General features: G+C 37.2%; 1 protein-coding gene across 1 annotated transcript; it reads left to right on the top strand.

Moving 5' to 3' along the window:
- The first annotated feature begins 17,173 nt into the window (after positions 1-17,173).
- On the top strand, positions 17,174-18,381 carry LOC131611875 (uncharacterized). The gene has a single exon (XM_058883714.1). It carries the CDS (start codon positions 17,249-17,251, stop codon positions 18,275-18,277), a length of 1,029 nt encoding a protein of 342 aa, XP_058739697.1. The 5' UTR covers positions 17,174-17,248; the 3' UTR covers positions 18,278-18,381.
- Positions 18,382-27,467: the final 9,086 nt, after the last annotated feature.

Below are 27,467 nucleotides of genomic sequence, written 5' to 3' on the forward strand. Positions count from 1 at the left end.
CGAACCATGGCTGATCATCCGTACTTTCTATGGTGGTCTCTTATATAATACTAAAATGACTATAGATGCCGCTGCTGGCGGAACATTAATGGACAAGCAACATGATGAAGCATATAACCTCATAGAGAACATGGCACAAAACCACTACCAATGGGGTGGAGAACGAGCCGCTCTAGAGAAAGCCCAAACCAAAGGAGGAATGTACGAAATAAGTGGTATAGACCGCGTTAACGCGAAAGTAGACGCTTTAACTCTAAAGATCGAGAACTTAACCGTCACTCCATCAGCCACCGCTGCTGCTGTAATACCTAACTGCGAGATCTGTGGATTGACTGGACATGTAGTTGCCGAATGTCAACTCTTGACTGGAACCCCATCTGATCAAGTAAATTATGCTCAAGGAAACCCTTATTCTAACACGTACAACCCTGGATGGAAGAACCATCCGAACTTTTCCTATAAAAACAACAATGCGTTGTACGCACCTGGACAAGCACCTGCTGTACCACCTGGCTACCAAAAAGCGCCTGTAGCTGCTCAAAACAATCCTAGGAAGTCGAATCTAGAAATCATGATGGAAAACTTTATAGCTTCCCAACAACAAACCAACAAAGACTTCCTGAATCAAAATATTCACAATAGCGAGCAACTAAAACAACTATCGAACAAAGTAGATGCTTTAGCTACGCATAACAAAATGCTAGAAACTCAAATCTCACAAGTAGCTCAACAACAAGCACCTACCGCTGCCCCTGCTGGCACGTTTCCTGCTCAACCACAACCTAATCCTAAAGGACATGCGAACGCAATAACACTACGAAGTGGAACGAATTACGATGGACCCGTTGATCCTCGAACTCAAAACGTACCCATGTCACAACAAGAGCCAAAGGAAACCCAAAAGACACCAAATGATGACCAAACTACTAAGACTAAAGAGAACAATAACGAAGTGGAATCTGAAAAGGAAAAACCTTATGTTCCACCACCACCTTATAAGCCGCCAATTCCTTATCCTCAGAGGTTAGCTAAATCAAAAACCGAAGCGCAATTTAAAAAATTTGTAGAACTTCTGAAGCAATTAAACATAACCATACCATTCACAGAAGCCATAACTGAAATGCCTTCGTACGCTAAATTCCTAAAAGAAATCTTATCGAACAAAAAGAAACTAGAGGATAACGAAACCGTGACGCTTACCACTGAATGTAGCGCTATCATCCAAAACAACATGCCTCCAAAACTGAAAGACCCTGGTAGTTTCTCTATACCCTGCGTAATAGGTAAAACCATTATAGAGAAGGCCTTGTGCGATTTAGGAGCTAGTGTTAGTTTGATGCCTCTTTCAACCTGTAAGAAACTAAATCTAGGTGAGCTTAAAGCAACGAGAATGTCTCTTCAACTAGCAGACCGTTCAGTAAAATACCCTGTAGGAATGTTAGAGAATATCCCTGTTCGTGTAGGTCAATTCTACATCCCGACTGATTTCATCATTATGGATATCCAAGAAGATTCTAACATCCCGATCATATTAGGAAGACCATTCTTAGCAACCGCTGGTGCAATTATAGACGTAAAGCGAGGAAAGCTTACTTTCGAAGTAGGAGAAGAGAAAATAGAATTTATCCTTTCCCAATTCCTAAAAGCACCTTCTATAATTGATACATGCTGCTCTGCTGACATAATCGACGAGTGTGTTAATGAAATACAATCCGAGCCAAACAAGGAAACCGAGATCCTAAAAATTCCTATGCCGCCAATCCTTGAAGATGACAACTGGCGAGGGGAATATCAAGATAACCACTTGAGTGAATGCTTGGCACTTACTCCTGATCCTATACCTGGACCGAAGAAGCCTGCTATAGAACTAAAAACACTACCTACCGATCTTAGATACGAATTCCTTGACGAAGAACAAAACCGACCAGTTATAGTGAACGCCAACTTAGGACAAACCGAGACTGTAAAATTACTTACTGTCTTAAGAAAATACCCAACCGCTCTAGGATACAACATATCAGATTTGAAAGGAATAATTCCTTCCCTCTGTATGCACCGCATAATGCTCGAAGACGACTGTAAAACATCTAGAGAACATCAAAGGCGGATAAATCCTATTATGAGTGATGTGGTTAAGAAGGAAATCCATAAACTACTAGAAGCCGGAATAATATATCCTATATCCGATAGTAAATGGGTTAGCCCTGTTCACGTCGTACCAAAGAAAGGAGGAGTTACTGTAATCACTAACGCTAAAGGCGAATCTGTAGCACAACGTACCCAAACTGGATGGAGAATGTGCATTGACTATAGGAAGCTAAACAAAGCTACTCGAAAAGACCATTTTCCTTTACCTTTCATAGATCAAATGCTCGAAAGCCTAGCTAAACACTCGCATTTCTGTTATCTGGATGGATACTCCGGATTTTTCCAAATTCCTATCCACCCTGACGACCAAGAGAAGACCACATTTACCTGTCCTTATGGTACATTCGCCTATAGACGAATGCCTTTTGGGCTTTGCAATGCACCCGCGACCTTCCAAAGATGCATGATGGTAATATTTGCCGACTTCCTAGATGGAATAATGGAGGTCTTTATGGACGACTTCTCTGTCTGTGGAGGAAGTTTTGAAACATGTTTAGCGAACCTTGAGCTGGTACTTAAACGATGCGTAAGCGTAAACCTAGTCCTTAATTGGGAAAAATGCCATTTCATGGTTCGACAAGGAATTGTACTGGGACACATCGTGTCTGATAGAGGGATCGAAGTTGATAAAGCCAAAATTGAAATTATCGAAAACCTTCAACCTCCCAAAACCGTTAGAGAAATAAGAAGTTTTCTAGGACACGCTGGTTTTTACCGACGTTTCATTAAGGATTTCTCTAAAATTACAAAACCGTTAACCGAACTATTAATGAAAGACGCCGAATTCATCTTTACCGATAAATGCACTGAAGCATTTCATACACTTAAACGAGCATTAATCTCTGCGCCAATTATGCAACCTCCCGATTGGAATCAACCTTTCGAAATCATGTGCGACGCGAGTGATTATGCTGTAGGAGCCGTTCTAGGGCAAAGGAAAGATAAGAAACTACATGTCATATACTATGCGAGTAGAACCCTAGACGAAGCTCAAATGAATTATGCCACAACAGAAAAAGAATTATTAGCTGTTGTATTCGCATTAGATAAGTTCCGTTCTTACCTGGTAGGAGCCAAAATAATCATATACACTGACCACGCCGCCATTAGGTACCTCCTAACTAAAAAGGACGCCAAACCAAGACTTTTGAGATGGATCTTGTTACTACAAGAGTTCGACCTGGAAATTAAAGATAAAAAGGGCACTGAAAATGTCGTAGCAGATCACCTCTCTCGATTGGAAAATCTAAAACCCGAAGAAGTACCAATTGACGACGATTTCCCTTATGAAAGACTCATCGCTCAATTAGAAGCAAATGAATTCGAACCATACCATCCAAACGCTGAAACCAACATATTAGCTGAAATAGCTTTAGCCCGATCTGACACACCTTGGTATGCAGATTTCGTAAACTACCTAGCTGCTGGTGTGCTTCCTCCTGATCTAAGTTATCAACAGAAGAAGAAATTCTTCCACGACCTAAAACATTACTATTGGGACGACCCACTCTTGTTCAAAAGAGGCCCCGATGGAATCTTTAGACGTTGTGTACCCGAAGAAGAAATAGGAAGTATAATTACACACTGCCATTCTTCACCGTGTGGAGGACACCATAGCACATCTAGAACCTGCGCCGAAATCCTTCAATCTGGACTTTTCTGGACTAACCTGTGGAAAGACGTTTACTTTGCTGTAATAAACTGTGATAAATGCCAACGAACCGGAAATATTTCGAGACGTGATGAAATGCCTCAAAAAGGCATTCTTGAAGTAGAAATATTTGACGTCTGGGGGATAGACTTTATGGGCCTGTTTCCATCGTCGTTTGGAAATCAATATATACTCGTAGCCGTCGATTATGTTTCAAAATGGATAGAGGCTATCGCCTCTCCTACAAACGATACACGAGTAGTCACTAAACTCTTTAAAAACGTCATCTTTCCTAGGTTCGGTGTGCCAAGATTGGTAATCAGCGATGGTGGTTCCCATTTCATTTCAAGAATACTTGAGAAACTCCTTCGAAAATATGGAGTAAATCATCAAATAGCTACACCATACCATCCACAAACAAGCGTACAAGTAGAAGTATCTAACCGCGAAATAAAACAAATATTGGAGAAAACTGTTGCTATATCTAGGAAAGATTGGTCAACCAAACTAAACGAAGCTTTATGGGCTTATAGAACAGCTTTCAAAACTCCAATAGGAACTACCCCTTTCAAACTCGTTTATGGAAAATCATGTCACCTACCGGTAGAGTTAGAACATAAAGCCTATTGGGCCATTAAGAACTTAAACCTAAACTACACTGCCGCTGGTGAGAAACGACTTCTTGACATAAACGAATTAGAAGAACTTAGACAAGACGCTTACGAAAACGCCAAAATCTATAAAGAACGAACGAAAAAATGGCACGACAAGCGTATATCTAGGAAAATTTTTAGCATAGGCGATAAAGTACTCCTATTTAATTCTAGACTAAAATTATTTCCTGGTAAGTTACGATCTAGATGGTCTGGCCCTTTCGAAATAACTAACATATATCCAAGTGGAGCGATAGAAATCAAAGGAGAAACCGTAAAGCCTTTTGTCGTAAATGGGCAACGTCTAAAGTATTACCATCATCTCGAACACGATGAAAACATCGAAGTTTTTAAACTTGACGAGCTGCCCGCTCATTCGAAATAGTTTTCTATTTTAAAATCGTCGAGCTTACGACATAAAACAAAGCGCTTGGTGGGAGACAACCCACATTTATTTATTCTTCTATTTTAATTTATAAAACTTTATTTTTTTTTCTAATCTTTTATTTTTATTTAAAAATTCTATTCTATTTTTAATCTTAGTTTTAATCATTTTTACTTTTTCATACATCTTATAATAATTATTATAATTATAACTACTATCTTAATTTGAGAAAATATTTCCTTTATAATTATATTTATTATTATAACTTGTTACCTAATTTTATTTTTAATTTTTATTTTATTTTAAATAAACACTAGCCTAGTTCTAACTTATCTTAATATTTTCAACTTCTAGGTTTTTCAATTAACTACTAACTACGATGCAAGGAGTTGATAATATGGAAGTTGTGTTCCGTGGTAGAGGACAAGAAGCAAGATTCAATAAGCTGGCTGAAAGACAAATAGATTTGACTTGCTACCCTGACCAACCGACTATGATACGACTTGGCATCCAAGAAAGCGTTTTGCACCTGCTAAACCAAATCGGTTGGACCGGTTACCACTTGTTCCGCAAGTTTAGTACCTACCGGAAACTCACTTTGGAATTTTTGAGCTCACTGACCTATCTTCCAAACAGTGGACAAGGACTGAAGAAAGGAGTCATCCTTTTTCGACTCTTTGGAATGGAATTTAATTTTTGCATGGGAGACTTTGCTAAAATGTTAGAACTACCTCATGGACCAGATGCATACGCCAAAGTAGCTGAAGAAAATCTTGCATACTGGGAGCTGGAAAGATTTTGGGGGAAAATCACTGGAAACGATAACCCTGAAGAGAATGAATTTCACTCTGAGAATATCCACAACCCTGCTTTCCGCTACTTTCACAAGATCCTTGCTCACTACATTTTTGGAAAGCCTGATAATGTCACTGAAGTTACTAGAGAAGAGTTATTCATCATGTTCTGCTCCTCTCAGAATCGCCCGGTCAATGCCATCGCATTCATGCTAACAAACTTCGAGCGCATCACGCAAGACGAAGTTTCACCCATTAGGATCGGCGGATTTGTCACTATGATTGCTAATGCCATAGGAATGAGAGTACCTTTGCTTAGACTGACACCTTATGGTACCCATAACTCTATGGACATCAACTTCTGCTTTAATCGAGGTATCATCGGTAACCTTGGACCTGATCGGTTTGAATTGCTCATTGATAACAAAGTTTGGTATCAGTTCACCTTACCGAATCCTAGGACAAGTGTGCACAACCCTGCCAACTGGCTTTACTATGGTCAGATTCCTGAGAGAGAGCCCTCACCTGAAACTCCTCAAGCTTATGAACATTTTGATGAGGAAATGCCTGTATCTGAATCTGAACCTGAAACACCGCCTGGATACTATGAACCTTTACATGAAGATGAACCGATTCCTGAGTATGAACCTTTACCTGAAGATGAACCGATTCCTGAGTATGAACCTTTACCTGAAGATGAACCGATTCCTGAGTATGAACCTTTATCAGAAGACGAGCCTATACCCGAGTACGAGCCTGAGACTCCTTCTGAAGATTCTGCTGATGATTACACTGTTGACATGACTGATGTCGAGCTCGAGCCACAACAACCCGCTGCGTCCACCGCATCAGTAAATCAAAGGATGCCTAATCTGAACACGCACGAGCAAGCAATCACTGCACTGCAACAAGATGTACAACATGTGCGCAACGAGCTTCACACTTTGCATATGCATTTCTTCGATTTCATCGACACCGTCAATGCTCAGTTCGACGAAGTTTTCAAACACATTTATTCTAATGTGAACAACAATAGACGTGGCTAGATGTTACCGTATTAGATTATTAGATTTTATTTCTAGTTTTAGCAATTTCTATTCCTAGATTAGATTTTCATTTTTCTGCACTTTTACTTTCTGCTTCTGTTAACACTCAGTACTGGTTTAATATTAAATGCAAATTTCTTTTGATTACTGCTACTGTGTTATATTACACTGCTATTGACAGCTATATATATTTGCCTGGTTATCACTTTTTGCTGTTAATAGTATTAAAATTCGACATTGTTCTGAACAGATGGACAATTTATGGTATATGTCAGCACTGTCTGGTCACTTGCATGCGTGAACCACTTGCCTGCAACAGGAGACGCCCGTCTCCATCTGTGTGGGACCAGCAGAAATTATTCAGGGGACAGGAGACGCACGTCTCCATGCTCTGCCCCAGCAGACTGACTGCCTGAGACGCACGTCTCCCAAGGCCAGCAGTCTGCATTGTTGACCACGCAGCAGCACTCCAATAACTCCCATTTTGAATTTTGAATTTGAATTTCAAAATTCATTCTTTCTCATTCTTCCCCTCATTTATTCCATTTAAACTCCATAAACATCATTCATCCTCCATCATTCACCTCTTAAACTCTATTCATTTCCCACTTCTCTACTCTATTTAAACTTCAAACACCACCATTAATCCATTTTAATTCTACATTAACCACACCATTTTCAAACCTCACTATAAAACCACACCACCACCACTCTTATTCTTCACAACCTTCATACCATTTCTTTTCTACCATTCCACCATCATTTCTATTTTTCTTTTTCAAACTCATCATGCCTCCACGTTCAATCATCCGTAGTGTGCGTCCTGAGAGACCACCCCCTAACCTTAACAATATTATATTCCGAGAAGACGATAATGATGCTCAACGAACCAAATACATCGCTTTCTATGAACGTTCGGTTGTTCCCACAAAATTTGTGAACACCGAATGTCTAGAAACTCTAGGCCTCATTGATGGTGTTACCCGTTTGCTCACTAAATCTAGCCTACACCATCTTTGTACCGAACTCGTACCTACTTATGAGCCGCTCGTCTTAGAATTCTTGAGTTCTTTCAGTTACGACACTCCTTCTGATCAACCACTCTTAACCGGTAGCATCCAATTTAGGATGTTCAACCGTGAATATACTTTGGATCAAGAAGCTGTGGCTACGTACTTGAATTTTAATACGTCACCGAATGCTCTCCGCACTATCTTTCAAGAACTCAATGGTCGTTCATGGGAACAACACGCCTTCGACCTGTGGTTTAATCTCACTGGCGAAGTTCAAACTGGTTGGAGGGCTCTACATGCTTCTCACATTCAAAACCCCGCTATACGCTATTTTCAACGTGTTTTGGGGCATACTATTTTTGCGAGATCCAACAACCACAAGGTAAATCAACATGAACTATTTTTCCTTTACTGTGCGCTAAACAATCTTCGTTTCAATGCCGCACCGTTTATGCTCCAACACATCCAAGGCTGTGTCAACGCCCCCGCTACAAACCCCTTTCTGTTTGGCGGAATTATTACTTCCTTGGCCTGTGCTTTAGGTCTTGGTGATGAGCTCCTTTCACTCTCTCATCTCATGATGCCTACTCAATCACTTGACCTCACCTATTGCCGTGACTCCCGCTTGGTTTCACCCCGCCATGATGGTCGATACACCTTGGTCGTCAACAAAGTTCTGATTCCTTATGTCATCCTTCCGTGCCCTGAAAGAATCAACATCCGTTATGTTCAGCGTTGGAGGCTTATCGAAGACAATCCTCAAGATAACCAACCTGATCACCCTAATGAACCTGTGGATGCAAATGACGAAGAACTCAACCAAGGACAAGCTGATGACAACCAACCTCCTCAAAACAATCCTCCGCCTATCACTCTTGATGCCATGTATGCTGCAATTCAACGACAAGACCAACTTTTTCAAGCTATGCAGACAAACCAAAATGAAACACTGAGGCTCATTCAAGAGATGCAACAAGAACACCGTGACTATGCTAGTAGGAACGTAAGCCAATACACTGAAATTGCTACACAATTGCATGATCTTAACATTCGTGTGAATAGCTCTCCTACTGATAGACGTCGTCGTGTTCGTACAAGAGGCACAAGCAGTTCTCGCAACCGCAACATTGAGGAGTAGTTCTCATGCATTGAGGACATTGCATCACCTAAGTCTGGGGGAGTCGCATTACTTGCTTTAGTTTATTTTCCCTTCAGTTTATTTCCCTTCCTTGTAATGTTTATTTCCCTTCCCTTCAGTTTAATTCCGTAGTTATTACCCTTTCTTCCATTTTCTTGAGCCATAACAAAACTTTTTGCTCCTAAACGATAAATACAAACCCCACACGTTCGTGAAATACGAAGCTACTCAAACACGAAACGCATAGAAATTGATTCAAGTTATTATCCTTATTGTCCCTACACTTTAAAACCCCCAAGTATGCGTAATCGATTTGAATACCCTTTATACCAAAACCACCGACTTTAATTTTTGAAGTAACCTTTAGTAGTTTATTCTAGCAGTCGGCACCGTCTTAGACACCAACTACGCAGAGAGTCGATGAATATAAGTGTATGATCCTCATAATAATAATTATGTGCTTAACCATAATAAGAAATGTGCCTACTAAGTAAGGTGGTCCTCGCAAGATCATTTAACCTAACGGTCGCAATTCTCAAATACAAAGAATTTAAAAACTCATGGTTGATTGGTTCAGAAGTCATCTGGTACTGAACTTGGTAGGAAGGACTATTGTCCTATTCCCCACAATCCTCAAATGAGCGCTAAGGAGTATACCACTTATTGTGCCAGAACTCCATGAGAAGGATCATAGTCACTAACCGACTACTCTGCTATGTGCGTGTCGAGATAATGGGCTTAATGTGATTGCGCACGAATGAAAAGGGTAAAACATGATGACAAGTCAAAGGTCGAGCTATAATAGCATGATTCGGATTGGTATGCATACTGGGAGTTGTCTAGTGTAGCTACTATAAGTCTATTGCTAGGATCATTATCATTATTTTCAAATAAGAACACTATGTAGCTGAGTATGACCGAGCGACGTGGAGGAAGTGTGTTTCATTTATCTTTATCTTATTATTTTGCTTGAGGACAAGCAAAGGTTCAAGTCTGGGGGAATTTGATAACACGATTTTATATCGTATATTTAGCTTAAAATCCATAGATATTTATAGCATTTTCCATTTATTATGTTAATTTATTATGATATTACGCGAGTATTTGCTTTGTTTCAGGTTTTACACTTTAATTACGACTATTTGCGAAAAGGAAAGAAAATGGAGCTTAAATGACCAATATTTATGCCTAAAAGATGAAAAAGGAGTGCTAAAGTGAAAGAGGGGTGCAATTAGGACCCAAAAGGCCCAAAAGGAGACGAACCAGCCCAACGAAAGACCAAAGGCGCGTGGCCCAATCCTTCCCAGCTAGTGGAGACGCACGTCTCCAACGTTCAAAAGGCCACCTCAGCAAAAGGAGACGCACGTCTCCAAGCCTTCCTACATCTTCTCCACTTGAGACGCACGTCTCAAATCAGTCAAGGCTGCTTCCTGAAGAAACGGAGACGCACGTCTCCACACCCAGTCTGCAAAAATCCCCACTTTTCACGCAACGTCACAGCAAAACCTCTCCTATAAATAGGACCTGCTATCTCACTTCCAAGGAGTCCGATTTCCTGCCAACGAAGTGCTGCCGAAATTGTACCGCGAACCGTATTTCTTTATTCTGCTTTCATTTAAACACTTATTTTCTCACAACGATTTCTACACTGGAAATTGTTGTGAACTTTTTATAGATCTAGCCTTACGTTAGATTTATCATTTTATTTCCTTGTTTTTATTTTCTGCCATTTAAATTCCGAAGAACGATCCAGCCAACCTGTGGTGGAAGTTCAGTACTTGAAGATCCGATTACCATTTATTTAATTCAGGTTTTTATTTACCGCCTTATTTATATTTATTTGCATGATATATTATATGCCATTTAATATGCTTATTATTATGAACCGAACCGATTTATGCATGTTTAACCGTATTAATATGTCTGGCTAAATTACTAAAGGTGTCGGTATGTAAAGTAAGTTAACCGTAGGGATCCGAAATAAATTGGCTTAATTATGTTTTATTAAATATCACTTGTTTTTGGTTTGTATGTCTAATTTAATTAGTAAGTCTTAAAACCAATAGAGCGAAAGTTTGAGGGGTTAAGACGGTCAAAGGTTAAAATCAATAGAGCGAAAGTTTGAGATCTTTAACCAGATAGTAGACATAGGACATTAGTTTTAAGGATGGCGAAAGCGTATTAAAACTAATTGGAACTTATTTATTTTCAAAAATTGTTTTTACATCCGAGCGGGATGGCGAAAGCGTACGTTAGGGATATTAGCTTGCTCCGAGTCAACAGAGCGAAAGTTTGAGATTAGGAGATTTAAATAGATAACAACCTCATAAATAGGCATTTTATTAATTACGTTGTTTCCAAAAAGCTCTTCTAAAATCTAATGGGATGGCGAAAGCGTACATTAGGATTAGGATAGTAATCTGAATCAACAGAGCGAAAGTTTGAGACGAGGATTTTTAATCAATTGAATTAGTAAAGATTTTTAATTTAATTATGCAAAAGCCAATGGACCTTCGGATTACCTTTAGTTAAACGAAATACATACTGATACCTGTCTTTTATTATTATTCTTTATTTTCTCACAATCACTTTCCCTTAGGAACAATCGAAATTTTAGTACCCCTAGCTTTACATAGTAACCTTAGATAACGGTAGATCGATTCATAGTCCCTGTGGATTTGATATCTTTTAAAACTACACGACACGACTGTGCACTTGCAGTTATCAGATTTATAGACACGTAAAGTCGCGATCATCAAACCTCTCTGATATAAATATATATAACAAAGGTTTACCAATCCACCTGCAATAGAACTCAATCAACAATTATAGAGTACACAAGCATCATACCAAAAGCATAACGTCCTCATGGTTCCGAACGAAAACCAACTCAAGTAATCAAACAAATTCCCGTCTCTCGATTAAATAATTCTCCTTTTGTTCCCAAAACCTACACTACTAGAGAGTACACACTTCTAGCCTACTACTGCTTCGAACGTCGATTAAAACAGAGTTACGGTTCAAAAGTTACGATCGAAACAATTTCTCATTAAGCTAAAGAATTTGCTAAGAAAGGTTCAGTTCGCGCCGCGCAGCAGCTAGGTCGCGCCGCGAACCCTCTGGCAGAAGCAAACCCTCATAATCTTCAACAATGTTCGCGCCGCTAACTGATGTTTGCGCCGCCAACTACTGGCAGTGGCAAGTCTCTAAGGATTCCCAAAATGTTCGCGCCGCGAACCCCTGTATGCGCCGCGTACTGAAGGCAGAATCAAAACCCCTAAAAAACCTGCATAGTTCGCGCCGCGCAGCCCCGTTCGCGCCGCGAAGCGCGCGAGAACTCAGTTCTCAGCTCTGCTTCACACACAAAATCCATGGTTCAAAACCATCTAAAACCATCCTAACCTGTTCTAGATCATATTAAAGCATAGAAACAACCTATAGATGATATATTTATGGATTATAAACACTTATTCATGAACACTGATGAATATGGTCCAAAACCTAGGTTTCCATAAAAACCCCAATCCAAACTGAGATTCTCATCCATAAACAAACTATAAGTTTCTAACTAGAACCCACCTTGATTATGAGTCGTTGATGTCGAAGACGAGTTGATTCGGCGGAGAAATGATGAAGATCCAAGCTTTTTCCTCTTTGCTCCTCTTGCTCTTCCTTCTCTCTACTCTTCTCTCTAACTTTCTCTTTTTGTTGCAAAATGAAGAAGAAAACCAAAAAGGAAGAGATATAAGGACATATCTTTAAGTTAACACTACTAACTTAATGTCCCAAAAGTATCTCTAATGTACCAATTGATAAAACCTCAGTGTCAGTTAATAACATTAGAGCATTTAATTTAATACGGGGTATTACAAATCATACAATATCATTATAAATCTACCATGAGTAGTCATTTACCCGTGCGTTCGCAAAGATTGCACAATGTTATAAATAATAAATAAATATAATATATACAGATTAAGTAGCTTTGGCACGTCGAAAAATGTATATTTTTAGTAGAAAAATAAAGAAAATAAGTAAGAAATCATTTACCGGTGCTTTCGCACGGTTCATACAATATCATTATAAATAGTAAATAAATATAATATAGTGATAGTTAAAAATGTATATAAAATACAAAAAGAATAACAAAATTTTTTTTATAAGAAATTACGTATTCATCAATCATAATTATCTCATGTTCTTACCATCCCTACAATTAGGTCCAACAAATATAGCCTAACTAGAAATTTAATTAAGACATGATTGTAAATATTTCGGGTATTAAAATATATACTTTCTTATATATTTAAAATGGAAATACAATTTGACTTTTTAAATATATGAAACATTTTAAAACATTTTCTTCTAAAAAATATTTAGAAATTCAATCGTCTTAATAATCTATTTTTTGATATAGTCATACCTAACACTTTTTAAAGTAAATTGATGAATTTAGGATTTTTTTTTTAAAAAAGAAACATAATAAAATATATAGAATGAAATTTATGTAATTCAAATGAATATTACAATAAAAAAAGTAATAAAAAAAAAAAAGAGAATAAAGTTTATGTAGTTGAAATAAATATTATAATAAAAAAATTATATTAAATAAATCACTTCTCTTAGTCTTTATTAAAATAAGATAATTCTTTTATAATAAAAAGTACTTCTCTTTTTGTTTTTTTATTAGTTGAAAAATACTAATGAAAAGATTTATCACACTAATGAATAGATTTATCACAGTAATCACTGAATATATTTATTACTATAATAAATAATGAATATAATATAAATGATTTGATTTTTTTAATATGAAAATAAGTTAAAACTAAATATATTATCTTTCTCAAAATAAATATACTATAATTATAATTATTAAAAGTCAAGATATTTTAAATCATAGGCAAGTTTATATATTAATAAGTGTAAATATGTTTTGCATATTGTTAATGCCAAATCAAAATATAAAATTAAATATGGGAAAATATGGGAAGTGTGTAAGGCTGACAGTAGGGGTGGCAAAACGGGTCGTGGTCCGTCGGGCCGGCCCGCGCATCCGTCAAAAAATGGTCGGTTGAGTTTGTATTTTAGGCCCGCCGCTCGCCAAAATCTGCACTGTCAAAACCCGCCGCCCGCCATACCCGTCCCGCCAAAGCCCGTCGTCCGTCAAAGCTCAGCCCTCCTCCAAAACTCACTCTTTTTTAAGTTAATTCTAGTAATTGCAATTTTTTATAGTTTATTTTAAATATTTATTTATAAATATATGTAATATTTTTTTAAGTAAACTTGTTAAAAAGTTGCTTTTATAAAAAATTGTTTTAAAAAATATGTGAAAAGTTTAATTAAAAGGTAAAAAAAAGTCTATTAATCTATTAAAAAAATATAAATAAAAATAGGCGGGTAAGCCCGCCGCCTGCCATCTTGGCGGGACAGACATGACTTTTATGTCCATTTTACTTGACGGGCATGCCCGCCCCGCTCATTTTTTAGCGGGCATAAGGAGGGGTGGGCGGCCCGTTTTACGACCCTTAACTGACACAACAACGACAATTTAATTTGGAAAACGAACAATTAAAGAAGCAATAGGATCGATAAGAATCCATGGTAAGAATAAACCTTTAAAAAAGCATGTTTAAAGATAAGAACGAACCATAAAAAGTAGCATTATAATCTATTCTATTTTGGCATATTTATAAGTTCCTCCAATGAACACAACCTTTAAAAACAAAACACAATTTCAGGTTTGGTGTGTGTAAGTCTGATAATCACATGGGAAACGCTCTTTGTGGTGATTAGTTTCATGTAATACTCGGAAACCATGCTTCCATCAACATGATAAAAGATGACGACGACAGCGACGACGATGATGAAGATTGCGAGTTTTGGATTATGCGATACAACATATTTATATTTTTGCTACTTCCGAATTTATTACCCGGCAACAAGCAAATGGTCTCTTTATTTGAGAAAACACGTATGTCTGGCATTTCCTTCTTGAAAGAAGATGACAATCTCTATGGAGCAATCGAATTATTTGTGGTGAAGAAATTTTTGGACAATAGGTCTCTCAGCGTTAGAGACAGTTCATGATAAGAGTTTCAATAGATGGTTAGCCTTCTCAAGATGATGAAGACAATCGGTTGCAGAACATGGTAGTTATCCTTTATGAATGGAATTTTCTCCAGCGGTCGAGGCAGTTCTTATTGAAGTCTGTCCTTTCCCAATGAAAGATAGGTCTCTCAGCGTCAGAGACACTTCATTGAGGAGCCCGATATACTTTCCCAATGAAAGATAGGTCTCTCAGCGTCAAAGACAGTTCATTGAGGAGCCCGATGTTCTTTCCCAATGAAAGATAAGTCTCTTAGTGTTAGAGATATTTCATTGAGGAGCCTGATGTTTTTCTTTCCCTAGTGAGTGAAAGTCTCTCAAGCGTCAGGAACAGTCTGTAATATTGATTAGTCTCCCCAGTGTCAGGGACGATTTGTTATGTGTCCCCAATAAATCAGGTCCCTTTCTAGTAATATGAAGGAAGGATGTTGTTTATTTCTTTATTCCATATAAAATCAAAAATATATACATCGCATTCATATCATGCATGTGGGCTCTCAGTGTCTAAATTGTGCTATCATTCTGTATTTAAGTCCCCCCTACCGTGCTGAGACGAAGATTCCATCTTCCCCTCATCTGCTATCAGGAACATAAAATAGGGGCAGCTGTTGTACCCCAATTTTTGACCACTGAGATCCCACCCCATTTCAAATGGTAGGATCATCATCATTATGATTGTCATCATGCATATGTTATTTACTAACCAAAATATCAAAAAAATTGTTGCTTCCAAGGGAGTAAAAGCATTCTCATATGCTCAAATGATCAATCCCATCTAAATCAAAGCACAAGAATGGCTCTATTCAAGATCAGCAACTTCCAAGTTCATCTGGTACACAAATTAGGGTTTTTACCTAATTCATCTAGGAAGTTGACTTTTAATCAGGACATGGCTCCATGGCTCAAGCTATGATTCAAGGATCTTCAATTCAACATTATAATCCACTCACATCATTTATTTAAAGAGGAGAGCTTGATTCAATTAGAATCCACAAGATTGCAGTTCTTCTTGTAAAAGTCAATTGTGCAGGTCAACCTTTGACACAAAAGATTAATTTTATTTTTATTTTAATTTGAAATTTGAAATTGTGAAAGATATTAAATTTTAATTTATGTAAGATATTAAATTTAATTTTAATTCATAACTTTTTTATTTTTGTTTATTGATTATATTTTATTTATTATTATATTATAATTTTTATTTTATATTTAAATAAATCGTTTTTATTAATTTTAAATCAGAATTAGAACTAAAAACCTTTTTATTAATATTAATCAGAATATTTTATTTTTAAAATGTAATTTTAGTGATGTGATTTACATGTGACAAATTAATGACATGTATATCATGTCACAACATGCTGATGTGAGGAGTCACATCGCAAAGTTGTGACATGGTAATCACGTCATTAAATTGCAGCGTTTATGTGCAGGATGTTGCGACGTGATTTTCACGTCACAAATTAGTGACGTGAAAATCATGTCACTGCTGAGTTGTTGCGCACTCCCTTGCAGCATAGACGTTCACGTCGCAAAAAAGATGTTGTGCCGTGAAAATCACGTCACTACTAAGCATTTTTTTTAGTGCTAGCAACCATGAGTGGGAACGATTCGGGCTAGGAATGGTGGTCATAATAGAAGGCATGGCTAGAATAGTTTTACCAGAGTCTCACAGTCTCACAGTGGACGCCACTGTACTTGCTTATATATATATATATATATATATATATATATATATATATATATATATATATATATATATATATATATATATATATATATATATATATATATATATATATATATATATATATATATATATATATATATATATATATATATATATATATGGGAGCATATCAAGTGAGAGCATTTTTTAAATGAGAGATGAGAGGAAGAAATATCAACTATTGGATTCATGAGTAATACATCTTTTAGAAAACGGAAATGAATTTGCTACCTGAATTGTTTATGAGTTTCATACCTTTAGTATATGTTTCAAAGTAGTCAATCCCTTTTCTAAAAGACATCTTATCTTAAAAATAAAGGAAAAATATGGGAATTGTGTGAGGTTAACACAACAGCAACAATTTATAATGGAAAACGAACAATAAAAATGCATTAGGATCTATTAAGAATCAATGGTAAGAATAAATCTTTAAATATCGTGTTTAAAGATAAGAACGAACCATAAAAAGTAGCTTTATAAATCGATTCCGTTTTGGCATATTTATAAGTTTCCCCAATGAACACAACCTGTAGAAAAACAAAACACAAATTCCTGGTTTGGAGTGTCTAAGTCTGACAGTCACATGGGAAACGCCCTTTGTGGTGATCAGTTTCATGTAATACTTGGAAACCATGCTTCCATCAACATGATAAAAGATGACGATGACAGCGACGACGATGACAGCGACGACGATGATGAAGATTGCGAGTGTTGGATTATGCGATACAACATATTTATGACAAACTGCACACTCATGCTTGGTAAATTTATGGACGATCGTGACCGTGTCAATGTCGTAGTTCTCGGTCTCACGGACCACATATGTTATGGCCAAGGTATGAATCTCGAGATCCATAGATCTTCAAGAAGAGCTGAAAACAATTCTCTTCATTTCATTTACTCTTGTGACCCTGGCTTTAAATATACTACGTCCTTCAAGTTCAACGAATCCTTTAATCGAGACGGTGGTGTTTCGACTTGGGTTTTCTGCTATGGTAGAGCAGGAAGAGGAGGCCTTGTAGTAATAGAGGGGAAGAGAAAGAGTAGAGAGGACAACAAACTCTATGCAATAACTGTGGCACACTATTACGCTTTTAATAGTGGATATATTTTAGGTCAAAACAGCTTAGATATCGGTCTTTCTATGATTGTTAATTTTCATGTGTCTAATGCTTGTTTGAATTACACTGTGAATGGTCCTATTAGACATCCTTCATCAGCCTTGTTTTACATGTTTGAACAAGTCTATAAAACCGTGAACTGGAAACTCACGTTGTGTCCTCATTGCGCTGGTGATGCTCTGTCTAAATACAACACAAACAATAATCAATCAACAAACATGGCCTGGTTGGGGTCGGAGATCTCAAAAAATCAGTCTCAACCATCTGCTTCACACCAACAAATAGGATTAACCTCGCAACCAGTTTTGGACAAAAGATATCCAAAATTTTTACCAAATCCCCCGCAACATGGTCCTAAGGAAAATAAGAGATTACAGTTGATTGACAATCAAGACATCAAAGGAAATGGGAATGGTAATAATATTGAAGGGGATCAAAAGTTTAAAATTTCTATTCCATTTAAATTTGTCAACAATTTCCTAAAAATGTAAATGCACGAAGCCAATGCTTAATGGAAGTGAATCATAGTTTTAAGTTATTATTATTATGTCTAGTCATATATTGTGCCTGACAATAAAATCCTATTATTATCTCATATTGAGGATCTTGAGGGAGAGGTGTTTTGTGTTTTATAAGATTTTAGTTATGTCACTAAAAAAAAAAAAGTCATTTGCCACGGCCAGAAAAACCGCGGTAATATTCAAAATAACTGTGGTCTAACACTTTGGCCACAAAAATACAACTGAGGGATATGGGGGCGTGGCCTAAAGTATAAGCCACAGTTTTCTTGTTTGTGCCATGTTTTATGGTCATCTATGGCTTGTATAGGCCACGGTTTAGGGATCTAGATTAAGGCCGCGGTTTGTCTTTCGCCTCAGTTTTAAACTGTGGCCATATCGTAAAGCCACGGTTCTTATTTTATGTATAGAATACAGTTTAGTTGCCACGCTCTTGCCACGGTTTATTTGTGACCACCAATATCAAACCCTGGCTATATTTTATACGTTTACAACATTAATCTTGCCACGATTTGTTTGTGACCACCAATATCAAACCCTGAAAATATTGTGTACGTTCTACACCCTTAATCTTGCCATATATGGTTTATTGTGCCATGGCATAAAAATGTCATTTTATATCAATATAAAATTCTAACAATAATAGTCATTTTTGTAGACATTGATGATTAGAATCTAATTACAAGCAAATTAAACATTAATGTCAAGAACAAAATATTCATTAAGAAATAACATTAAGTGACGTTACAGACTAATAAGGTCGCTAAAATATAGATAAGTTTTGATGTCATATTCTTAAACACAACCAAGTTTAATTCTCTCAAGAGAGTCATTTCAAATTCAAAACATAAGTTCTAAGAGTTACACAATATAAAACACAACTATATTATTAAATCTGTCAAGGTTCGATCATTGGGTCCAATAGGCTTTCCATCATCATCTAAGACCACCTCTTCACGATCCTCCTCCTTGCGGGCTTTCATTAGTGAAGGCAAAGTCTAAAAATCAAGTAACACCGTTGATGTACTCTTGACTAAACCATGGAAATTTAGTCCACTCTTTGTCTATCACTTGATAATCTAAATATTTTAAACACAACAATTAACACATACAAAAATGAGTTCATACAAATAAATGTACTAACAGTACCAAAAAAATGTACTAACAGTACCAAAACATGTGCTGCAATGTGCTAACAGTACCAAAAAAATGTAATAACAGTACCCAAACATGTGCTGCAATGTGCTAACAGTACCAAAAAAATGTACTAAACCAAAACATGTGTTGCAATGTACTAACAGTACCAAAACTTATAGTTCAATATCAATCCACGTTTGGGACATCTTATGTGATATCCTTTAAAGAGGATGATAAACTGATTCAGAAAATCGAAGATCAATATAAGACTAATTAATGAGGTATGTCTCTTTATACCTCCTCTTACTTTATCATAAACCTTCCATTTATGTAAACCAAATTGTCATACCCTAATTTTTGACCCCCCTGAGATGACATATCTTCAGGATTTTCATCAGGTCAAAGCAAGTACCCAGAGCAGTCACTTCTTCATCTGGCATTTAATCGAGGATGTTCAAAGACAAGAAAACTCAGGCAAAGGATCAATCAGTAGAAGGATTCGTCTCTAACATAATCATAGGACTCAAGAGCTTCATTTTTTCACCTATGATTGATTAGACACCCAGTCATCTGAGTACAGGTTTACTCAGGTCACCAGACTAGGGTTTTTGAGCCTATCAAGGACTAAAATCAAGGATCACCTTTGGGAAACCCTAAAAAGCCCCAGGGGATCATTCAAAGACATCAACCATCTTCAAATAGCTCATATGACAAGATCCACTGGACATCACACCTCAATTCAAAGCCTACGGTCATTATTTTCATATGGTCGACAATTAGGGTTTTTGACCTAATTCACCAGGATAGTTGACTTTTAATCAGGGCATGGATCCAAAACTCAAGACATGATTCAAGAACCTCTACTACCTCAATATAATCCATTTACATCACTCATTTGAGGAGAAGATCTTGATTCTACACAAAAGTCCAAATTTTCACTTTATGAGGAAAAAGTCAACTATATGGGTTCACCTTTGACTTTTAAGATTTTTGGTCAAACCATGACTTTCAAAGATCAATATCATCAATATATGGATATTAAATTCATTTGACCAAATAAATTCAAAGAGATTCACCAAGGAGCAAAAAGTCGAGAATTAGGGTTTTTGAGGGCATTGTTGGAACTCAAAATTTCACCTACACGACTCAAAAAACTTCCAACATTAAAGTTGTAGATCTTGCAAAAAAAACAACATCTTACATAGGAACTTTTTTCAAAAGATCAACCATTTAAGAGTTTTGGAATTTTGAAGCTTTAGGTTATAAAAACTTAGAAATTTTTGTAAGTGTTTTTAACCTAGTTTTTATCCAACTTTGGGCTCATTTTTCACAAATTTCCCAAATGATTCTGAAGGAACCATAAACTAATGATTTGAAGTAGATGTTTAGGGCTTTCCAAATTGTGTTCAACCTTCTCCAAATTCATTTTGAGCTAAGAGTTATGCTTGTTCAAAATTGGCCTCATGAAGTGAAATTATAGGTCATGCCTCATTTTTGAACTTTGAAATTATGTGCACATGACCTCACTTATGGATGCTACACGACCCATACCACATCTGAAAACATGCCATGCATTCATTTTCACCATAGCATAAGAATTGAGGAAGATTCCCAAAACAAGAACACGTGATTATGTAATGATTACATTTGAGAATTTATGGCAAATTGATGAATCACCCAAGGAATCTTCTCACCAACCAATTAGAGCTCATTTCTGTCTCAGAATTATCCCCTAAGATCAAGCAAAATCGAGGGCTAGGGGATTGATCAAATGGAATCAAAATTCTCATCATTGCATAAGAGATATTTGCAAACTTCCTTCATGGCCAAGAAAACCAAATCAACCTCACTAAGCAAGCTCACTCCTCTGCAACTATACTGAACCATTTGCCTATAAATAGGAGAGCATACCTCAGTAGAAAAACACACCAAAGCAACAGAATTCTTGCTTTCTCTTTCCTTTCTTCATACTTAGTTTTTTCAAAGGTCCTTTGGCAAGAAGACTCGGATTCTTCAAACCAAAGCCCTCTCTTTGAAAGTAAGTATTCAAACACATTGAGGGAGGCATTTAGAGGTGATCCAAACCTCTGGAACACTTCTGGGCGTGGAGAATCATCATCTTCACCTCTCATTTGGAGCAATTGCAGTTGGAGGACCATAGAGCAATTCAGGAGGTTCCAAGCAAGGTTAAGCATCCAGGCACATTCCTTAGAGTATAGGGAAGCTATTCAGATGGTCGCAGCCCATCTGTAACTGCAGATTCAACATCCTCCATGTTCACTAGAAGCTCAAATCGAAGGAGTCGAGTAGAGTAATTCAGAAGGTTTGAGGTCACAACAAGCATCCAGTTAGCATCACTGAGTCCCAAGGAAGCTTTTAGGATCATTCATACAAGCCCAGGTGCCCTCTATCGTCCTCACGACCTCCATTTTCAGAGGTACGTTTCTGAACTCCACCTCTTTAATTTAAGCACTCTTTGTGATAAAGCTCGATTCTATCTTGTTCAGCATCATTAGAGGATTGAAAACCCTCTATCATCATTCATTTATCTTTCAGTATAGTCATTTAATTTGATTTTCAAATTTTAGGGTTCTTCACGTTTTTTTAGTAAATTAGTTAGATGTAGTTAATATAAATTTATGTTAGTTACATATTTAGAATCGTGAGTGAATTTAGAACAAGTTTCATGTTTACACCTAGGCCATTTGTTGAGATTTGAGAGAATCAGAATTTCAAAAATGTTGGAGCTTGAGGTTGAAGACGAAGACGGAGGGTGGCGCCATTTTTCAAATCTCTGAACAGAGTTTATTTTATATTTAATGATATGCGTTTCATAAACGAATGAATAACTTGCCCCAGTGGCCACACATGCGCTCTTAGTCTCCTCATGCCCAAGGTCTGAGGTTCGAATCCCCCTCGCCTCAGACCTTTTGATTTTATTTTCTTTTTGCTTCTATACACTTGAACACTATATGAATTGCATTGAAACCAGCTTACTATCACCACATGCGCGTTGGCTCAGTGGTGTTTGTTTTGAGTGTGTGACCTAGAGGGCGTGGGTTCAAATCCTCCAAGGGCCAAAACTATTTTTTTAACACCCATTTTCTTTCATTTTTCTCACAAACTTCACACAAGTAATTCACCTATCAAATTAAGTTATTTTCACTTCATTTTTCACACACTTGTTATTTAATATATCTATTTTGTGAATAATCAAAAAAATCATAAAAATATTATTTATTTCATGTATTTTTACTAGGTTTAAAATAATATGTTTTTAAGTGTTTTCTTAAATACTTTAAATGTATATACTCATTTTGTTTTAACCAAATTATTTTGTGGATAATTTTATGATAAAACCCTAATTGTTTAGGTCTTAATTAGGTAAAGATCTTTATTTTTACCTTAATTAAGTTGACTTTTGTCAAATTTTCAAAATTGTTTTCAATCTCCTATTAAACAAGGTGATTAAGGTTTTCAAACAACAAAAACTTACATCATTCCAATCTTCATTTTCACTGCTTCAAAAACAGTAAATAATCTTTGGGCCTCTAATAGAGTGTAAGACCCAACACCTTCTTTCTTTTCATAGTGTGTTTTCAAAACTGTATTTACAAAATCTTCTTTCTGTTTTCAAAACATTCTTCTGGTATTTGAAGTGCATTATTCCCGGTGAAACTCTTCAGATACCTATGTGACCTTTGTCCATCTTCACTTCTTCTGTTTTCAAAAACCCTTAACTGTTTATCATAAATATTCAATTGTTATCAAAACAACAAAAATTACTGGTAAGGCTTTGTAAATACTTCTTCAAAGGCCTCCACTCCATCCAGGTTAGGCTTTACAAGCTTTCAATTTACAGTCTTTATTTAAATTACTGTCAAATATAAACTGTACATATATTTGTTTAGAACTACGTTTGAGTGTAAACCCTAGGACAGTTAAACTATATATATATTATAGGAATATGGCCTAGGATTGAGAATGTCTTCCCGGTGAAGGCTCTTTCCTAATTAGAGATCTGTAGTTCAAACCCCCCAAGATGAATTATTCCCGGTGAAACATCTTGGCAAAAATCTTAGAACAAAAAAATAGGGCACGTCCACCCAAGAGGAATTATTCCCGGTGAAACCTCTTACCCATTTGCTTAGAGCCAAAATAAGTTCAAAACTACATAGCTTTCTCTTGTGCTATAACAAGGACCCTCGATTAGCCTCCTCTTGGGCTTTGTACAAGGACCCACAGGCTTCTTAAAAGCATTTCCAGCTTCCTCTTGAGCTTGTATACAAGGACCCATCAGGTTTGTTATAAACATAGGAACAGGTCTTTAGTTACCTTTTAGCCTATCCTGGTGAGTTTCTTCCAATTAAAACCAGACTTTAAACAAGCTAAGATTGTCTCAATTTTACATTGAGTACATTTTTGCAATGAGAGACATGGACAGTCTCTGTCACCCTTATCTTCATCAATCTTCCTTAGCAGAGTCTAGGATCCTTGTTTGCTTATCCTCAGCAAGAGTCAGCCTTCATCTTGGGCTTTAAACAAGAAGTCTCCTCTAGATAATCTTTCTGCCATTCATTTTAACAAAAACCCCTGGAAAGGGTTAGCCTCCAAATCATTCTATCATTTTAACCAAAACCCCTGGAAAGGGTTAGCATCCAAATCATTCCTTCATTTTAACAAAAACCCCTGGAAAGGGTTAGCCTCCAAATCATTCTATCATTTTTAACAAAAACCCCTGGAAAGGGTTAGCCTCCACACATTCTTTCATTTTAACAAAAACCCCTGGAAAGGGTTAGCTTCCAAAATCAGTCCTTCAAAATCCAAAGATTAATTCTCTTAGGAGATAATTTCCCCAAAAGAGTCAAAACCCCTGGAAAGGGTCAGCCTCCAAAAAACATGACAAAAATCAGTCTTTTAATAGACAACTTCTCCAGCTAAGATAAATTCCCTAAAAAAAAGAGTCAGCCTCAATTCTGGGCTTTGTACAGAACACCAAAAAACTCCTTAATTTAAATTCTCCCCAGTAGAGTTATCATTTCATAAGTCAATAAATCAATCAAAAGCCTCAAGCTTGGGCCTCATGCAAGGCAGCTAAAGTCAAATCTTTCATACAGTAGATAGACATAGCTTATCTCTATAGAGAGATGTTTTTACTACTCTACCACATTCGAACAAACATTACATTTCATTTCAATTTCAATCAAGTCTCCCATTTAGGATTTTGAAAGGCATGAGCTGGCAGTAAAACCCAGACATGTGGTAACTTTCCCTAATTTGGATGAGCATTTTTCTTTCATTTAAGAGGCATTTGACTAGTATACTTGCACATACACAAGTAAGGCCCCCCTCTTGAATGAAATGAATTCAGTTATTCTGTCACTCCTTTAAATGTTTGTGGTGGAATAGTACAAATACCTCTCTGTAAAGATGATTTCATGGCTCTTTACTTTAAACAGAGATTTAATTCAAGCTTCAACCTTGAGCTTCAAGCAAGGCACCAGAAACAATTAATTTCCCTAGTTAGTTCCCCGAACTACATTAAGCTCTGACTTCCACTAGGGATATGTAGGCATGAGGTTCACAAGGAATCTCAGCGAGCTAATAAAATACCAAAAATAGTCAGTTTGTTTGTCTGTCTGTCTTTTAAAATCAATTCAATTCCTTCTCCTAATACAAAGGAGAAACTTTCCCAATCATTAGCAATAAACACAATCACAATGACACAGAGAAGGTTCCTGTAGAGTACTACAGATATGTAGGGTGTTTAAACACTTCCCTATGTATAACCGACCCCCCGGACTCCAGAATTTCTAGTCTAGGTGAAATCCCCACACTTAGCAAACTCTTAGGGTTTAGTTGAGATCTTTTTTTTCCCTTTCCTACTCGTAGGACAATAAGAAAGTTCGTGTGATATCGTAGGAAGAACTGAAACAAAATTCATCCCATCCCGGGCGCATTCTCCTTTCAAATTTCGCGTGAAGGGTCTAGCGTGCCGTCCTCCCAAGTGAAACGGGGAGGTAAAAAAATGGCACCACAGAAAAATGGCGACTCTGCTGGGGATATAAGTGTTAAAAACCTTGGTTTTTCATCCAAACCAATGGTTGACCTGTTGCTGGTCCAGCCCCAATGAGGAATTAGGGATGCCAAATTCCCCCTCAAACAAGAGAGGTCCTGCATAACCTCTGTGTCATTTCATGTGATTGTTGCATATATATTTGTTTATTTTGTTTATTATGTATCGGGAAAGGGCTTGATTCCCCCTTGTGGTGAGAAATCCTATACCTGGATTTGAGTACAACATAAGATAGGAAGGAGGATGTCTTCCTGGTGAAGACCTTCTAATCTTGGTTTCCAAGTCTACTCTTGGGATTTGCCTGGCTGGTTGTGATTAACTGCGCCACTGCATTCCGAGACTGATTTGTACCAGGAGGACCTAGAAACACATTAACCCAACTTAAAGCCTTTTTTAGGACGTAAAGCGTTGATTACGAAAGTAATTGTCACGCAGATACTACACTCAGAGAAAACTCTCTTATAGATACCAATCAACGTATCTTTAAGGTTGAGCAAAAACTCTGAGACCCCTAGAACCCGTTCTACAGGTACAAAAATCCTTATCCTTAGTTTACCATTGGGGCGAGGTTTGAGTTTTGACTTCATGACCACTATACCCTTCAACACCATGTTTGTTTAAAACTCTTGTGTGTGCATTCATGCATTCATGCGTCATTCATTAATAACAACTAAAAACAAAAGAGTCTTTTTCGAGTCGTTTTTCAAGGAAACTAAATAACGAACGTTTTGAACTTCATAGAAAGAGAGAAATGGAGAAAGGACTTAAGGATCTATACCATGGATTATGGAAGAAAGAGAGCTAAGAAATACACCTTCAAGATTCCCCAGGTCGAGGAACTGGGAAAGCTCGGAAAACTGGTGGTCAACCCCCAGGATTTCAAGGAGAAGTATGGAAAACTTCTGTCTTTGCTCAATGCCAACATTGTGGATGGGATCCTTCCCACATTGGTGCAGTTTTACGATCCAACGTATCACTGTTTCACCTTTCCAGATTATCAGCTCATGCCTACGTTGGAGGAGTACTCTCGTCTGATTGGAATACCCGTGTACGCGCAAGATCCGTACTTCGGTTTGGAAAAGAATCCTGACGACATTATCATTGCTGCAACTACTCCTTTGAACGTAGTCGACATCAGAACTCGTATGGTGAGTAGAGGAGGAATTCAAGGATTTCCCTCCAAATTCCTGTTTGATCAAGCTCGGTACTTCATCAGCATCCAATATATGAGCGCTTTTGAGGAAATCTTGGCTTTGCTTATCTACGGATTGTTTTTGTTCCCTAACATTAACGATTTCGTCGACATCAACGCAATTAAAATCTTCTTAATTGGAAATCCAGTTCCAAACTTGCTTGCGGATGCTTATCACTTTGTGCATTCAAGAAACCTACAACAAGGAGGATTAATCACATGCTGCGCACCATTGTTATACGAATGGTTCGTTTCGCACCTGCCGAAGTCTAACACTTTCTGGAATATGAGGGATGGCCTTTACTGGGCACAGAAAATCATGTCTCTCACTCATACAGACATTGATTGGTGTAGCCCTGACAACGACGAAACCAAGATTATCTTCATTTGCGGAAGTTTTCCCAACATACCCCTTATTGGAACTAAGGGAGGAATTAGTTACAATCCAGCTTTAGCCCGTCGTCAATACGGCTATCCCATGAAAAATATACCAAGAGACATCCAATTGGAGGGTCTGTTCTTCAAGAACATCGAAGATCATGGCAACATGCTGAACCTATTCCCCTAAAGGGAACCAATTTACCTTTCCTCCACCGATGTTGAAAAATTACAAGCGGCATTAAACAAGGTATGTCAAGAAAGGAATGCTTGGAGGAACAAGTATCGAATCGTCAACACGGAAAATGTTGAGATTCAAAACATCCTAAGAAGGAAGGATGAGTTACTTGAAGTACTCGATCGACAAGGGACACAATCAT

Source organism: Vicia villosa, linkage group LG6, assembly GCF_029867415.1.
Source record: "Vicia villosa cultivar HV-30 ecotype Madison, WI linkage group LG6, Vvil1.0, whole genome shotgun sequence".
In the NCBI taxonomy this organism is placed as follows: Eukaryota; Viridiplantae; Streptophyta; class Magnoliopsida; order Fabales; family Fabaceae; genus Vicia; species Vicia villosa.